Source organism: Notamacropus eugenii, chromosome 1 (assembly GCF_028372415.1).
Source record: "Notamacropus eugenii isolate mMacEug1 chromosome 1, mMacEug1.pri_v2, whole genome shotgun sequence".
Taxonomy (NCBI): Eukaryota; Metazoa; Chordata; class Mammalia; order Diprotodontia; family Macropodidae; genus Notamacropus; species Notamacropus eugenii.
The window spans coordinates 727266959-727285164 of record NC_092872.1 but is presented as its reverse complement, the minus strand read 5'-3'; the positions used below and the strand labels follow the sequence as shown (position 1 = coordinate 727285164).

The 18206-nt window shown below is 42.6% G+C and overlaps 1 protein-coding gene and 1 long non-coding RNA gene across 3 annotated transcripts in view; one reads left to right on the top strand and one right to left on the bottom strand.

The window, feature by feature from the left end:
- Nucleotides 1-18206, top strand: part of TCF7L1 (transcription factor 7 like 1) — a 224833-nt gene that overhangs the window by 172872 nt on the left and 33755 nt on the right. For both annotated transcript variants that reach the window (XM_072637485.1, XM_072637492.1), the window contains exon 4: nt 17795-17878. In XM_072637485.1, the coding sequence (XP_072493586.1) occupies nt 17795-17878 (84 nt within the window). The remainder of the gene's footprint in view (nt 1-17794; nt 17879-18206) is intronic.
- LOC140522311 (uncharacterized) lies at nt 5492-12179 on the bottom strand. The gene is made up of 4 exons (XR_011973277.1): nt 11796-12179; nt 7909-7996; nt 6779-6903; nt 5492-6101 (listed from the first exon to the last, which is right to left on the bottom strand). It is a non-coding gene; the product is annotated as an uncharacterized lncRNA (long non-coding RNA).

Sequence of the window (18206 nt, the reverse complement as noted above, 5' to 3'; positions counted from 1 at the left end):
AAAAAGGGGGGGGGGGGGGGGAGAACCTATCTGTATAAAAAGTGTTTATAGCAGCTCTTTTTGTGCTGGCAAAGAATTGGAAATTGTGGGGATGTCCATCAATTGGAACAGCTGAACAAGTGATATATGAATGTAATGGAATACTACTGTGCTATAAGAAAGGATGAGCAGGCAGGGTCAGAAAAACCAGTGAAATGAGGAGAACCAGGGGAACACTGTACTCAGTAACAGCCACAATGTGCGATGATTGACTTTGATAGACTTAGCTCTTCTCAGCAATGCAAGAATCTAAGACAACCAAAAGACTCACAATGGAAAATGGTTGGTTGTTGTCCTTCCTTCTGAAAGAGGACCAAAATGACATCTCTATACTAGAGTCAAGTTTCCATGCGTATCCAACTATGGCTGATCAGACCCGTATGAGCTTGGAATGCTCTACCACAGGTCGGGGACAAATAGTCCATGGGAACATTTGGGGTGGATACTCTAAATTTTCACATCCTATGTTTCCTTTGTGCTGTTTCAATTCTGCTTTGCTCACAGAGCACAGCACCTTCTCTGATGTGGGCACACCATGCTGAGCGGTCCTGTGCCAGTGTATCCTATGTCATACAATCAATTCCAAAGTTCTTAAGTGAGACCTTGAGAGTGCCCTTGAATTGCTTCTTCTTCACATGACCAACATGTGAACGCTTGCCCCATGTGAGTTCTCCATAAAATAGTATTGCTGACAAGCACACATTTTGCATTCGAAATTGGCCAGCCCATCAGAGTTGCGCTCTCTGAAGCATAGTTTGAATACTTGGCAGTTCAGCTCAAGCAAAGACTTCAGGTAATCTTCAGAATCTTCTTAGGACAATTCAAATGGAAGCAATTCAGTTTCCTGGCATGGCACTGGTAGACTGTCCAGGTTTCACGGGCTTATAACAACAAGGTCAGCGCAATGGCTCTGTAGACCTTCAGTTTGGTAGTCAGTCTAATACCTCTTCCCTCCCATGCTTTCCTTCAGACTCCCAAACACTGAGTTAGCTCTGGCAATGGGTGTATCAGCCTCATTATCTGTGTGTACATCCCTAGAAAGTACACTACCAAAAATGCTATGAACATTCAGAGAAAGAACTTTGGAGTCTGAATGTAGATGGAAGCACACTATTGCTCTCCTTTTCTTTTATTTCTTCTTCTTCATGGTTCCTCCCATTAGTTCTAATTTTTCTTTACATCATGACCAATGTGAAAATATGTTTAATATGAATGAACCTATATCAGATTGCATACTGTCTTAGGGAGGAGGGAGAAGAAGGGGAGAAAATTTAAAACTCAAAATCTATTGGAAGTGAAAGTTGAAAACTAAAAATAAGTTAATTATATTAAAAAACAAAATCAATTTGTCTTTCTTGGGGGGTGGGGGAGAGAGAGAGAAAGAGAGATATTTATTTCTCCCACATATAGTGTATAACCTTCTTGAGGTCAAGAACTCTTGGTTTTTTATCGCTGTCACCAGCCTTCTTATACCTTACTCCCCTCCATCTATCCTGTAATCTAGCTGGCCTGACTTACTTGCAGTTCTTTGCCCAGAAATCACCATCTCCTCCCTCCATATCTTTGCCCCTGATTGCCACCATGCCTGGAATGTTCTGCCCCCTTACTTCTATCTCAAGGCTCAGCTCAAATTTCCCTTATGCAGAAGACTTTTCCTGATGCTCCTGGTTGCTTCTAGTTCTTTCATCCCTTTTCTTCATCCACTCCAGTCTTCCTTCTGCTCTCTATATATTATATATACCCCGAAGTATTTACATCTTTCCTCCAACAGTAGAATGTGAGCCTCTTGAAGAGCAGGAGTTGTATATGCCTTTAAGAATCCAGGGCCATCTCCAGTCATCCTGAGCAGAGTGTCTGGCATTTGGAACTGTTTAATAAATGACTGACTGAAGGTCTGGTGCTTGACCTTCTCAGTCATTTCTATGCCTCCCGACTCAAATGTCAGAACTAGGACTACTTGCCCCTTCCTCTTGCTTCTTAGCTGGTTGGTTTGATTGATTGAGCACTTATTATATTCAAGGCACAGTAGCTCTGAGGGGAAACAAATTAGTCTCTCACCTTAAGGAGAAGGAACTACATCCTACTCTTCAGGTAGAAGCCCCTAGGTAGGACAGTGGGTAGATCTGGCCTTGGAGACAGCAAGACCTGAATTCAAATCTTGAGTAATACACTCACTAGTTGTACAATAATGAGCAAGTTACCTATCCTTTGGCAACCTCAGTTTCCTCATTTGTGTAAGAGGGGAAATAACAATATCTCCCTCCCAGGATTGTTGGGAAGATCAAATGAAATATTTGCATAGCACTTTGCCAACCTTAAAGTGCTATATAAAGGGATACAAAATGCATGTAGATGAGTAAATCCAAGATAATTTAGGAAGTCAGAAAGCACTAACAACTACAGAGATCCCAAAAGTGGCTACAATGGGGATTTCCAAATTGAGCTTTCTAGGAAGATCAGGATGGTGACAGGCAGTGATGAGAAAAGGGTGCAGTCTTAGCAGGGGAAGATGTTTTTTGTGAGCCCAAGAAGGCAGGAAGTGAAGCATCAAATCATGTTCATGGAACAGCTAATAGTCAATTTGGCTGGAATGTAGAATGCATGAAATGAGGCCGAATTGGTGGATTGGAGCTAGATTGTAAAGCACCTTGAATTATGTGCTAGAGAATTTATATTTTATATTGTAGATCATAGGGAGCCAGAGCCATTGAAAGTTTGGAGATCAGAAGTATGTCACTTGTGTTTTAGTGAGATGTTGTTGGTTCCCATGTAGAGAATAGGTTGTAGAAAGGAAAGACTATGGAAGTCAAGGGACCAGTTGGGTGACTATAAAATAGTCTAGGTAAGCAAGTGGTTGTGGAGTCTTTAACTGGGTTGATGGGCATTTAGAGGAAAGAAAGAAGCAGATGGGAGAGGTATTGTAGAATAGGACTCAACTAGTAAATAAGAGGTTATTAATTATAAGTAACTATAATTAACTTTTGGTCACAAAAAATCAAGAAAAGCAGAAAGACGTGATGTGACAATGCATTAAACATGGAAGTCTGACAGAATGGACAATTTCCATTAAACTGATATTGAATTTAAGATGTCAATAGAATGTCCAACTGATGCTATCACAGTCAGTTGAAGATTTGGATTTCTCGAGAAAGATTAGAGCTGGAAAAGATAATTTTATTGTTATCTCCAAAGATTATAAATGAACTCACAGAAGCAAATGATATCCCCAATAGAGAAAATAGGAACGAGTATCTAAGATAGAGCAATGGGACATACCCACCCAACGAGTAACCAATGAGTAATGAGCTAGCAAAAGAGACTCAAAAAAATATATTAAGACTGGTAGAAGGAGATCCAACAAAGAGCAATTTCCCTGAAATTGAGTGGGAGAGTATCCAGAAGGAAAATATGGTCAATGGTGTCAAAACCTACAAATGAGACTACTGAGTGAGAAAGGCCATTGAATTGAGCATTTAAGAGTTAGATTGTAAATTCCTTGAGGGACCAATATTTTGTAAGTCTTTATGATCTTTCACAGACCCTAACATAGAACTTGTGTACAGTAGACACTCAGGAAACCTCATGTGGAATAGTCAAAAGAAGGCTGGCTTTACAGTGAGGCTTCTTAGGCATCAACATCACCTCTGCTGCTGACTTAGCAGTGCCATCTTGACCTATTTTCCCTTCACTTCTCTGGTCTCATTTTTCTCATCCATCAAATGATGGTGTTAGATTTGATCTCTAAAGCCCCATCTAGTTATCAGTCCCATGACCCTATAAATATTCATTGGATGAATGAAAGTCTCAAATTCATCAGTCGGGTCCACAATCCTAGAAGTCATCAAGCAGGTTAGATATCTGATCCTGAGACAGAAACTTTTTTTGATCTGCTGACTGGACAGTCAGTGAACTAACTGCAAGTGAATCTTGCATGTATAAAAAAAAAAACAAAACAGGGAAAATCATTATGTTTACTAGTCTTGGTGTCCTTTATATCATCCAGAAGATAAAGCACTCCTTTTTAGAAAAGGAGCATAAGGGAGAAAGGAAAAAGAAACTCCTTGAAAAAAATTTACTACCCACATATCTAACAGGGCTCATTTTCTGAACCATCCTTATAAGTCATTTCTGCTTCTTCTGATAGCTCATTTTTATAATCTTCTTACAGCTGAAATATTGCCTGTATCCTAGTGGACTTTTCTGACCTTTTCACATCTTGCAGAACATGGTCATCTGAAAAAAGAGAAATTAGTAGGGGTTGTTTTGTATTATTCAGGGGCCTCACAACTGCCTTGCAGGAAGGAGAACTATTTGAGAGAGAATCTCAGGCTGTACTGTGAACCTGACTGTGCTATGTGTTGTGCAACCTCTGAAAAGTACCTGTTTACTAGCAAGTCTTACTGGCTACCAGGTGTTGTTGTTGAAAGAGTGTTGAACTCAAGAATCAAGAAGACATGACCTAGACATCAAGAATAGGAAGGCAAAAATGAAACGTTCCCTACCCTCATTAAGCTTCCGTTCTATTAGGTACAAGAAATTGTACAAAGCATTAAATGTTTATGTGGCAGAAGTATAATACATATCAAAAATGTTATTGGAGCTCCTTGGTTGGCTCGGAGATTTCACAGGAAATAGAGCATTAAGCTCAAATCTCAAAGGATAGACAGGCAATGAATAAGGGTAGGGTAGTCCATGGTGGAGGAAAACAGTATGAGCCAAACCATGGAGCTACAAAGAAGCAAGATATGTTTATGAGACAGTGAGTAAACCAATTTAACTGAGATGGAGGATTCAGAAATGTAAATAATTGGCAGAGTTCCCCCCCAGAAAAGAACCATAGAGGCCATCTAGACCAACACATTTTACAGAGGAGGAAACTGAGGCATGAAGGTGTTAAGTGATATAGAAGTTTATACATGCACTGTGGCAGAACAAGGATTTGAGCCCAGGTCTTTGACATGGCATTTAGGGATCTTTCCATTAACCTTCCTTGAGGCCGGATTGTAGAGTCCTTATATGCCTGATTCCAATGAGTTTGACCTTTATCATCATACCAGAACTAACTGAATGTCAGCTTTTTGAGGGAAGGGACATTTCATTTTTGTCTTTGTATCAACATCACACCAGCATAGTGTCTGCTACCAGCAAGTAGTCTCTTCTCAGAATAATATTTTTAAATGCAAAAAATTAAAATATATTGGATTATAGAAGATACCAATCATATTCCCATCCAGATTCATGGGCCCCTTGAAACAATCCATGGATGCCTACCTCTCCCTTGTCCTATATCTATATGTGTTGTTCTCCTTGTTAGTAAAAGGAATAAAGGGTCCATCTTTTGTATGTGTCCCCATTGTTTTACACATAGTAAGCACTTAATAAATCCATATTCATTCTTTCATTCATCAAAAATCAGTAAGAGGAAACTTACAAATAGAAGCAGCAAATGATATCTGTCATATGTCCTCACATCTTTAATGTGCAGCAATTATAATAATTTCCCATGATGATTTTTTCACAAATAATTTAAAGTCAAGGCCCAGTAATAATAGGTAGTTATGCCTTATTCTGAGAGTCTGTCATAGCTGTTCAGAGTACTTTCATATGCCCGTGAGGTGGACCAGCCAGGTACGATGAGTCAGTCCATTGTCTGGAAGCAGAAACAGGAGTTTCAAAGAGGTCTGGTGTCTTGGCCAGAATCACACACTAATAGGTAGGAAAGGTGGCATGTCTTCTGAATCCAAACCTAGAACCCTTTACATAACAATGTGCCTTATGTTTTAGAGCTTCTATTCAGGTCTTGTTTTAATGTCATAAGCCAAGAATTTTCAAATTTTCAAGGACATCAAATTTGCAGGTTGGGTTGGGTCAGAATAGTGACTTTTCCCTGGATTGTTTTCTGGAATCTTCACTCTTCTAGATGCAGGCTGAGCTTAATGAGCCTTGGACGTTCATGGAGGTGTTGAACGAGTCCATTAAGTGAAACACAAGAGCTGGGACAGGACTCTTTTCCAAATGCAGTGTATCCAGATGGGCAGCTAAAATCTGGACCCAGAACAAATCTGAAACATGAACAGCAAGGGAGACTCCTTAACTAGAGAAGTGAGAGCCATTCTTAGCCAGCCTGACTGTTGGAGGTGCATAGTAGGTACTTAATAAATGTTTAGTGACTGGATGACCATTAAGTGCTTGTAGTATATTCAAGGCACTATGCAAAGCACAGGGAATAGAAATATAAACTCATAGATAGCCCCTGCCCACAAGAAGTTTAAATTCTTTGGGAGCAAGGGGGAAGGAGAGAGGGAGGGGGAGAGAGAGAGGAAGGGGGAGAGAGAGAGGAAGGGGGAGAGAGAGGGAGGGAGAGAGAGAGGGAGAGAGGGAGGGAGGGAGGGAGGGGGAGAGAGGGAGAGGGAAAGAGAGAGGGAGGGAGAGGGAGAGGAGAATATATAACAGGTAAATAGATAGTGATCATATTTTAGAATTGCCTTCCCATAATGTAGATTGCCACCCATCCTGTACTAGTCTTGTACAGATCAAATAAATCCAATCCAATAAACACTTCTTAAGCCAATACTATGTGCCAGGCATTCTACTCAGTAATAGGGATACAGTTAATAATAATATTGTTTAAAAAGACAGTCCCTGCCCTCAAGGCATTTATAATCTAATGGGAGAGACAATATACAAAAGGATTCAGGGAAGGGAATGAGGATAGGGGGGAAAGGAAACCAGGGAGTACCTAGAACAAGAGCCATCTTTTTCCATGGAGTTGAAACCAGGCAGGATAGGAGTCACAAAGTGGAAAGAGCTGAGATGCCAGTTTTTCCTCTTTATAAAGAAGGACATTGGGAGGAGCTTGGCAGTCTACCCTCCAATCAAAGAGGAGAAGAGGCTGAAGCAGGTGGTGTCAATCAAGGCTTGAGTTTTTGAGGTGATGAGCTTAACCTGAGAGGGATAACCTATTCTTTGGAGTTGAAACTAGGCAGGGCAGCAGCTGCTGATCATCACAAAGAGTCCACCCCACCATGCTGGTAGCCTTCCTCAATTTCTGACGCCACCTTGAGGGTACCAGTATCCACCTATCATCCCCTCCCCCTTAGCGAGTGCCCGGCCCATCTTCTTTTTTGTCTCATTCAGTTTCTGGATAGCATGTCAATTTTCTTGAAAGTTTCTCATGGGTTAAATGTTGCAGTTCACAACTGCCCTCTGTGTGATAGCCTCATTTATTCTGTGCTTGTTGTATACAAAGTCTCACTGTCCTAATGCCAACACAGCAGTGGAATGTTGTTATTAAAAATATGAGTCTTTCCTTTTCATGGGAAGCTTGGGATCATTTAAACAGTTTTACAACCCATGAAACAAACAAAGAGAGATCAATATCTCCGTAAGAACTTGCTGAGGAGGTAAAACTAGGGGGGATTCAGACAAGACTTCCCGCAGGAGGTGAGCTCTGGATTTCTAAGAGGCACGCATGAGAATGTAATGCATTCCAGGCATGGGGGGGGGGGTGATGCCAAGGCACCAAGGTCAGAGATGGAATGCCAAGTTTGGGGAACAGTAAGTCCCAATTTGGCTGGAACAGAGCATGTAGATCTTCTGCTGAGGATGAATGGGGTAGAATGTGATATGTTTCTTGACTGTCTATACAACCGGAGAAACCTAGGTAGTTTAAGGCAAAAACCATACCAAAAATCAACTTTGGCTGAATCATTAAAGAGAAATCTGATCCTAGCTAATTTTCTCCTACATACAAGTTTACCTATCCTCTCCACTTTGGTTGGGGTGAAAGGGGTCATGGGCTGTAGATCTGCTTCCCTAGAACCTCAGAGAGGCCCAACTGGACCTAAAGAAACATCTTGTGCTACTTACCTCATGGCCTAGGATCTCAGGCAAGTCAGTTCTGTGCTGCAGTTCCTTCCAAGTGCAACTCTATTCATTCATTCTTCCAAACCAGAAGCTGATATTAACAAAACCAAAAATGAAAAACATCCTGCCCTCAGAGGGCTAATATTCTTTTCACATTTTGGGGGGGGGGGGGAATATGTTCACGGATAATTCAACATAGAATTTATATAAAGTAGATGCAAAGTGATTTGAAAACTGTCCTAGCACCTGAGGAGATTGGAAGAGACCTATCTTGTAGGAGCTGGAACTTGGGCTAAGCCTGGAAGGAAGCTAGGGATCCTTGTTGTTCTGAGTTCATGAGTGATGTCATGACTTGCGCATGGAATGGATTTAAGTGAGGCAGAGCTCTGCAAAGTCCCGCCAGCCTCACTATCTTCTCCAGAGTCACCGAGGTCCAGTGGCAGGGCAAAGATCAAAGTGACTGGCGATTCCAGTGACAGGAACAGGAGGAGATGAGAAGGGAGAGACATGGGAGGACATACTGGGCACAGACCTGAAGATGGAAGATGGAATGTCCCGTGAGAAAGAGAAAGAAGGAGGGCCAATTTGGCTGGAATTTGGAGTGTGTAAAGGAGATTAGTGTTCACTAAGTCTGAAAAGATAGGTTGGAGCCAGATTGAGAAGGGGCTTTAAAAGTCAAACAGTGAAGTTTGTATTTTATCCTAGATGCAACCAATCTATCAATCTCCAAGCACTGACTATGTGCCTAGTAAATGCCAGGAACCGAACTAGTTGCTTGGGATAAAGACCAAAAATTGCAACTATCCCTTCTGTTGCCATGCTTACATTTTATCAGCACAGACAATAAGTACAAAGAGTATATAATCTACACAAAATAAATTGAGGGCAGTTAGGATGGAAACCAGCAGTTAGGGGTTCAGAAAAGCCTGCTGCTGCCTGAGCCTTGAAAGCTTTTGAGAAGGGGTGCGAAATCCAATGAGTACTTCAGAGGGAAGTCACTTTGGCAGCAACGGGAAGGAGAGACTGGAGACATGGAGGCCTTGTTCTTCTTGTTCGGATATTTCATTTGTGTCCAACTCTTCATGCCCCTATTTGGGGTTTTTCTTGGCAGAGATTTTGAAGTTGTTTGCCATTTCCTTCTCCAGCTCATTTTACAGATGAGGAAATTGATGCAAACAAGGTGAAGTAACTTGCCCAGGGTCATCCAGTTAGGAAGTATCTGAGGCCAGATTTGAACTCATGAAGATGAGTCTTCCTGACTCCAGGCTCAGTGCTCTGTGCACTGTGGTGTCACCTGCTGTCTACCTAGCTGGAGACCTATAAGGAGATGATAGAACAGGGGAGTGGTGAGGAGGTCCTGGACCAAGATGATGGCCAGGTGAGTAGAGAAAAGAAGCCAGATGGGAGATATCCCATCATCCCTGACAAATAGTCACAAAGATGAACAAAGATGACTTTTCTATTCTCTGTTGAGTAACTGGGGCAAAGCCATCACTTCCTCATTGGCAAAAATAACACAGGGTAAGAGTAATAGTTTATTTTCATGAAGCATTTGAAGGTTTTCAAAGTTTTGGACGTATATTCTCTCCATTCACCCTGGCAACAATGTCAAGGTGGATGCTGTAAGGAATGTTATTCCCATTTTATGGATGAACAAACCATCCCTCAGGCTAGTGAAGTGACTTATCCAGAGTCTCATAGCTAGACATTATCTGAGGCAGTATTCTGATTTCATTCTTTCTGACTCCAAGTACAAGCCTCTCTCTACTATGGGATGTGGCCCACCTTGGTCTCTTGGCTAATCTGTCTTGTTTTTTTTTTTCTATCAAGCAGTTTTTATAAAATCATAGAGGCAGAAATGGAAGGGATCTCAGAGGCTGTGGAGTACAACGCCCCCCTCCCTCATTTTAAATCTGACCATACTGAGCCTCATGAGGGTGTAGAGCAAACCGGAAGCATGAAGCAGCAAAGGTGATTCCTTAACCAGAGGTGTGAGAGCCAATCTAAACCAGTTCAACCACAGTAGGCACATAGTAGGTACTTAATAGATGTTTACTGAGTGACTATTAATTGCCTGTTGTATTCAAGGCATAGGCAAAGCACATGAAAGAGAAATACAAACTCATAAGTAGCCCCTGCCCAGCAGGAGCTTACATGGGTATGTGTGAATATATGCATCAGGTAAACAACTAGTAAGTGATGCACCCTTGGTCACCCATTTTAACTTAGGTCCTCTGACCACAGTGGGTGTTTTGTCCTCAACGCTTCTTTGGGTGACTTTCCCTCATTTAGCCTCCGTGGGCCTTGGTTTCCCTTTTGGTAAAGGCCTTTGAGTTCCCTTCAGGCTGTACATCTCTGCTCTGGGTGCTGCTGCCCCCATTCTGGGTCTTGGTAATCAATCGCTGGAGAAGATGCTCTAAGTGTTCTAAAATGACCTTTTTCGCCAGGGACAAGAATAGTCATTTTTGTTTTCCTCTCAGCAATGTCACCGTCTCTGGTTGATTATCTCCACAGTTAATAAGCAGTACATGGCAGGGAGCTGGCTTTGTTGTTCAGCAGTCTCTTGGCCCCTCGGATATTCAGTGGGGAGGTGCTGGCCGATCTGGTCAGACAGCCCTTCTCCAGGGAGGATCTACGGGTGCCTGATTCCCAGATGTTGCCCATGGGTTGGTAGGTTCTTGAGTGGCATCATTTTGTAAGGCAAGGCATCTGTTGTGAGGAGTGGGAAGCCAGAGAGCATCTCCCCGAAAAGGAACATCAGTAAAACATTTTTTTTTAATACCCAGAGGAGAAAGAAGGGGACACAAGCAGGGTAGTTTTGTTCCTCTGCTGAAAGAAAAGAAAGTCTTGCTCCTCTTTCAAAAGGATCCCTGTCTCTGCGCCCCAGCGGTCCGAGTCTACCATAAGAGGTCAAAAGAGCTGGGGTGCCCATTCCCCTGCCCTGGCTCACAAAGTTCTGTGGGTCCTGGAGCAGACAGACCCAGAGGCATCGGATTAGATAGGCTTGGGAAGAAGCAGCGTAACAGGATCCCTGGCCTGGTAGCATCCTTCAGAGCAGCCACGGTCTGCCTTATGTTGTATATCCCATAGAAGGACAGAGTAGCTAGAGATGATTACGACTACTATTAATTAATAACAATCTAATTAGAATTATAGCTAACATTTATGTAGCACGTGGAAGTTTGCAAAATGCTTTACAAACATCTCATTTGATCCTCAGAGTAGTCGTTATTCCGATTTTACAGATGAGGAAAGTGAGGCCCAGAGAAATGAAATGACTGGTTTGCTTCTAGTCATCCAAGCAGTAGGTGACAAAACTAAGGTCTGAACCCAGGTCCCTCCCTGCACTCCAAATCCAACACTCTTTCAGCAACCCCACTGGTTCAAATCCTATTTGTAACAAACAAACTGGGTGTCCTTCAGCAAATCACTTCTCCACTCAGTACCCCTAAGTAGGAGATCATAGAGATTTTAGAGTTAAAGCTAGAAAGGGCTTTAAATCTAAGCCTCTCATTCTACAGATAAGGAAACTGAGGCCCAATGTAACATGGTAGTGAGAAGATAGGCACATTTTTAAATTCAACTCTTATGAATCTAGATACTTCATGGGTTCTCCATTCCATTGGCATTGCCCACTCGTGTTGGTGGGAAAAGGTTCCACACCAATAAAATCATGGGTCCAGACAAGAACGTATCAAGTAGGATTTATAGCCCAAATGTACCTCCAAGATCAAATCCAGCATTTGACAGGTGAGGAGAGTAAGGCACAAAAGAGTAGAACCCAGATGGTGGCAAGGCTCCCTTGCCTCCACTTCCTGTCTGCGTTCTCTCTACTGTGCTGGAGCTCATTGTCTTGTGGGGAGCCCTTCTGTTCAATGGAGCTGTCTCACCTGGGACCTAGTCAGGGTGCGTTACCTTCCTTCAGACTAGTGTTTTCCTTGATTCTGGCTGGAATGTGTATCTCTTGGAGGAACTGCTGTTGACTCTGTAACTTGAGACTTAGTTTCCCTGCTTCTGGCTTGAGCTGTGTTCCTGAAAGGGTCCTCACGTGAGCATGGGGAGTGTGGGAATTTCTCCCGCCTAGCCCATCTGCTGACCCTCCCACCCAAGGTCCCCCGTCTCTCTCACAGCAAGAGGAGCCTTGTGTGAGAAGGAGAAAGGCCTTGCTGGGAGGGATAGAGGAAACTTCTAACTTCTGGAAGTCAGAGGGTTAATCTCCTGAGCTTATTGGCAGCTCTGCCTCGATCCAGGGCATGCTGGGATTTCCTCCCAGCTGTTTTACATCACGAAGATTTGTATGTTGGGGAAATTCCAGGGCACAGCTGCAGTTAATCGGCTGCACATTCTCCCCGGCTGCCATCCCACAGGGCTGCCATCCCACAGGATGGGGTTCTGAGCTGTCCCAGAGAAGAATCTCACCCTTCATCTGAGAGCCTGAGTGAAAGGACCAAGAGCCAAAGGGCAGCCAATCTATCTGGCAATTTACATGGAGATAGGGAGCCCCAGAGAGCTGGGGGGGGGGCAAAAACAAGGGGGCACCCCCGGACTAGCAATTGGGTTTTAAAGAATCCATTGCTTTAAATGGGGTAGGGACTTTCTGAGGAAAGAACAGCAGTGTGGTATAGCAGAAAGAACACTGGGTCTAGAGTCAGAGGACCTGGGTTCAAATCCTATCCATGAGTATTCAAGTCACTTCAAACCCCTGTGCCTCAGTTTCCTCATCTGCAAAATGAAATGAGGTGCCCTTGGTGACCACTAAGGTTCCTTTTCAGCTCTTGATATGGGAACCTAAGAAGTGGTGATGTCATGAGGTTTTGCTCTCCAAACTCCCAGGATAGGCGCCTGCATTGTACAGGGACCATGGTGTCTGGGTGCAAAACACAGGCACAAATTGATTTGAAAGGGGAGCCCCTCCTATCCTCTCCATATGTGAGCCTTAACACCAGGGTTAATCTAAATCACTTGGAAGCAAATTAACCGCCCCTCCCCCAGCCCTCCAACACCCTGGTGGTATTGTTTTCCAAGCAGTTCTCACAGTTGGCAGGAAGAGCTCACTGTAGAGAGCTTGGTAAGATGGATTCCTCAGCTCCCAATGGCACTTTACAGTTTGTAGATTTCTCCCCTTGCAACAGCCCTATGAGACAGAGACAATACAAAAATGGATCGTTAATATTAATAATGGCTGGTATTTGCATAGCACTTTTAAAGTTCCCAAATAGCTTTATTTTATGTTGCCTCATTGGCTTCTCACACCAACCCTGTGAGGTAGATAATACTGCAGGGATCATTATTCTCATTTTAAAGGTGACAAATTGAACCTCACTGGGATAAAGGGACTTCACCATGGTCGTAATAACTAGTGTCTATAGTAGGATCTGATCTCATCTTCCTGACTCTTGGGTCCAGTACTCTCTCCAGTATGCCACGCTGACTCTCAAATCCTTGTTTTATACAGAGTGGACATTGTGGGAAAGGGGTGGTTTCATTAAGTTGTGATTTCTGAGGGTAAAGACTAACTAGATCTGGACTCAGACACTAGCTGTGTGATCCTTGGCAAGTCACTTAACCTCTGTTTGCTTCAGTTTCCTCAGTTATGAAATAACGTTAATAATAGCACCTACTTGCCACAGTTGTAGGAGAATCAAATGAGATAAGATTTGTAACGTGCTTGCTGTTCAGTTGGATCCAACTCTTTGTGACTCCTTTGGGGTTTTCTTGGCAGAGACAGTGGAGTGGTTTTCCATTTCCTTCTCAGCTTATTTTATAGATGAGGAAACTGAGGCAAACAAAGTTAAGTGACTTGCCCAGGGTCCCACAGCTATTAAGTAACTGAGGCGAAATTTGAACTCAGGAAGATGAGTTTTCCTGACTCTAAAACTGGCATTCTGTATACACTGCCCTCTCTGGTATATAGTAGATGCTGTATAAATGCTAGCTGTGATATTGATGCATCATCATTATCACCCCTGTCCTCACAGAGCCTTCACTCAGGTAGGCTGTATAAGATTATTAAGTGATAAATACATAAATCACATTTATACAGATAAGTTGAAGAGTGACCAGATGACAGGTCAATAATCCTGGAGTTGCTGTCATGTGAAAGTCAGTGAAGGAACTGGGGATGTTGAGCTTGGAAGAGAGAAGATGTAGAGGGGACATGATATCTTTGTGTATTCGAGTGCCTGTTATGAGAAGGAGGAATTAAATTGCTATTTGGTCTCAGAAGGCAGAGCTGGGAGTGATAGATGGTTTAGGTTTTGTGTCAGGAAAAGCTTCTTAACAATAAAGCTATCCAAAGGGGACTGGAACCCTTTGGGAGGTGCTGGGCTCCCGTTCATTGGAGGTCCTCAAGTGGATAACCATTTTTTGGATATACTTTAACAAGGATTCTTTTTTAGGACTAGATGCCTCCTGGGTTCCATCTGCAAATCTATGATCCTTTGCCTTCCCCATGAAGTGTAGGCATGTACAATGGCTCCTTACAGACTCACCTTCAGACACTGGGCCAGCCTCCAAGATGGCTGGCTGATTGTGACTCTGGAAGGCCGACTTGTTCAAGCAGCTAGTCAAGCAACCAGACCATCTCACTCCCTCTCTTCTTTGGATTTCTACTCTTCAGAAGACTGAACAGCAGAGCAGACCTGAATTCTAGAGATGGGAAGCATATTTCCATGTGGTTTCCTCTCACACCTTACCCTAGAGAAATAACTGATGGTGACTTGTTAGCAGAAGCACATGGCAAAGATAGACGTATGCTGACGTTGAACCAGAGAGGAAAACTCCCAAGGGTGGACATTTCCAGCCCCAAGAAAGTGATAGCAACCACCACACTGATTGATTTCCTGTAGAACCAATGACCAAGGCATACTACCTGTATGTACCAACTTGGCCTTCAAGGGTAACTCGTATATGCAATGCTATATAATACAACTCCTGCACTGAATAGGTGAAATTTTGAATTTACAAGCAGCCTTCTAGCCAAAGGCATTTGGGTGCCTCGTAGGGAATCTCAAATGAAAAGTTCCCATGTTCCATTAGATTCTAAGCACCTCCATTCGATGGTAAGTTCCTTGATGGCAGTAACTATCTTTTGCCTCTTTTTATATCCCCAATATTTAACACAGTGCCTGGCACGTAGTAGATTCTTAATAAAGATTTATTGATTGGAAAGAAAAAACTTCTTTGATTGAAGGATATGGGAATATTGGAAAGAGATTGCTTGTTGGCTAAGCCACAGGTTGGTAGTGAAATTCTTGGGGGGATTATATAGTACTATGGAAAAAGAAAACTCACTGAAGTGCCAAAAGTTCCAAGTTCATTTCCAAGTTCATTTTCACTGTTGGCTACTATAGGTGTTTCTATATCTGTAGTTGGGATATTGAGTTCTTTGTTATCTTACGTATTTTCTAAGTATGAAATATCTGTTCTATTGTATATTTGATAACTAAATTGCTTTTTCAAAACTTGGGGATCCCGTTACCCCTATTTGGAGAAACATAGGCATGAACCTGCATATACCCTGAGTATATTCAGAGATTTTCCTGGATCAATTCCAGGTAGGTATAATGAGTGAAAGAGAGAAACTTACCATTTTAGGAGACCTTGGGTCTCAGATGACAGTCAAATCATAGATTTGCGGCTGGAATGAATCTTCCAAGTCATCACGTTATAGATGGCCAAACAGATCTGCAGAAAGGGAATGGTTTGATCATTTAGGTATTAAGCAGGAAAGTCTTCTGACCCCAAATCAAGTGCCCTTTCTAGCACACCACATGTCGCAGCCAGCCCTCTGGCTGTTTTCTGGATGAAAAAATCAAGGCCAGTGGAATGAATCAACTAACCCATGTCACGTAGAGAATGGGATGAGGGTGGGGTGCAGGACTAACAAACACCTTGACATTCAAACTCACAAATTTAGAGCAGTCTTTGACCTTACCATGATGGTCCCTGCCCTCTGGAGATTGTGCTTCATAATAGAGGCTATAACAAAGTCATAAGTAACAACAGGACGAATCGAATTCATAAAGTATATCTGGGCAGGCTTTTTTTCCCCCACATGTTCACCATCCATTGGTTCAATGACCCATTCTAGACCCAGTCTAGACCATTCTAGATCCATTTCCCAGGAATCAAAGACCAACCTATCTTTTGCAAGCTCTCTTCTCTTCCCTTTTCTGAAAACCAAGTCCTTTGCCCTTCTGTGATCTTGTGACATTTCTCCTGTTCCCCGTGTCCTTTCAAAGATCATGAGGGTGACTCAGAAATCACTTCTGCCAGCTCTTTCAGGATGCAAAAATACAGTCCACCCAGGGAAATTGACTTGAATTCCTCAAAAGTGACTGTGCAATTACTCTCAATGTCTTCCTGTCTTAAATATCAACTCCCCACAATTTTTATTCTATCACTTAACCTCAGTTTTTACTTAGCTATAAAACTGACACACCGGTTGCTCCTACCTCACAGGATTGTTGCGAGGATCAAATTTTAAAGTGTTATGTAAATAGTAGCTGTTCATTATTTTTATTATCCTCGGTGAAGTAGGAGACTAAATCATCAGCTCTGAGTGTGGGAGAAAAGAGAGCAGTTGAGAGGAGAAAAAATGGGAAATGAGATGTTGTTTAGTCATTTCAATTGTTTCCAACTCTCTGTGACCCCATTTAGGGTTTTTTTGGGCAAACACACTGGAGTGTTTTGCCATTGCCTTCTCTAGGTCCTTTCACAGATGAGGAAACTGAGGCAAATAGGAGTTAGTGACTTGTCCAGGGTCACACAACTAGTAAGTGTCTGAGGCCAGATTTGAGCTCAGGAAGATGAATCTTCCTACCTTTATTCGCAGTACCCTGAGCCATCTAGCTTCCTAGAAATTGAGATGGGGAGAAAATAAAAATAGAGTAGTAGGGAGGGCCCAGCTGATCCATTTTACAGGTAAGAAAACTAAGGCTCAGAGAGAAAGTCACTTACCCAAAGTCACACAGCTTGAGGCAGGGTACTTTGTGCCAATCTAGCAAGCTCTCTCTCTTTCATCCCAACTATCCCAACCCCCAAAAGTGTTCCTTTCTCCTAAAGCTGATCGGACTTAGACATTAAGTAAGCAGGCTACCATGGTCTCCTTAATTCCCATGAGAGCTTTTGAAATGATAGAATCTTAGAGATTAAACATCCTTACATATCCATCTGGTCTACTGCCCTTGCATAAATAAGGAAACTTGGGCATGGGGTGGCTAAATGATCGGACACACAGTTCATTAATTGACAGCTGAGCCTTCTGATTTCCTGTTTAGTATATGAGAAAGTGAGAATTTTAGGGGACCCTAAATGGGAAAGATGTGATTTGTGGAATAAGATGGCAGATCAATAATGATTACTGATATATATGCTTTGCTTAAAGGTTTATACAGAGCAACCCTGTAAAGTAACCACTAGGAGTTTTAATATCCCCATTTTATGGGTGAGGAAAGTGGGACTCAGAGGGATTAAAGAATTTAACCTTTGGTCATAGAGCTTGTAGCGTTGGAAGAAGGATTTGAACCCAGGTCTTCCAGGCTCCAGGTCCATCACTCAGTCTTTTATAAGAGGAAGTTATTGTGGGTCTGGATAAATGTTTAAAGGTAGAAGATCAGATCAAGTAATAGGGGGTGATTCAAGTTGGAATGAAAGTAAGGTGTGCAAAGGCGATGGCCGTGATGATAATGGTGGTAACAAGGACAGAAGAATGGTGACCAGTGTGTTCACTAATTTTTATAGGCCATTCATAATTTGGCATCTGGACTGTTTAGCCCAGTGTGTCCTCAGCTTCCAAGTGGCTCAGGTAGGAAATGTGTTCTCCCTGAACAATGGCTTCTGTTTCTTTGATGATCTTTCCCCTCTAACCTGATTGTTTTTTATTCAGTACCTGCAGATGAAATGGCCCCTCATCGATGTCCCATCAAGCACTACAGTGAAGGACACACGATCACCATCCCCTGCACACTTGGTAAGTCCACAACTCCCCAGAGCACTTTAGACCCATTCTTTCTATGGTTCCATTTCTTCTTTATAGGCCCAATGAGAGGCAAAAAAGAGTATTTGAAAATTTTATAACTGGAGAATTCAAAATCCTAAATTACTGAACCTGAAAAGTTAAATCGTGGAAATATGTGCCACAGAGAAAGGAGGAAGACAGATAGATGTAAACCCAGTGAGCTGATCAAAGAAGAGGCCAAACTGGATGGGCAAAGGTCTTGAGTACATGTTGTCTGAGGTTTAGGTCAAGGAAATGAGTATGGTATCCTTGGGGAAAGAGGGCTCAGCAGAGACATGAG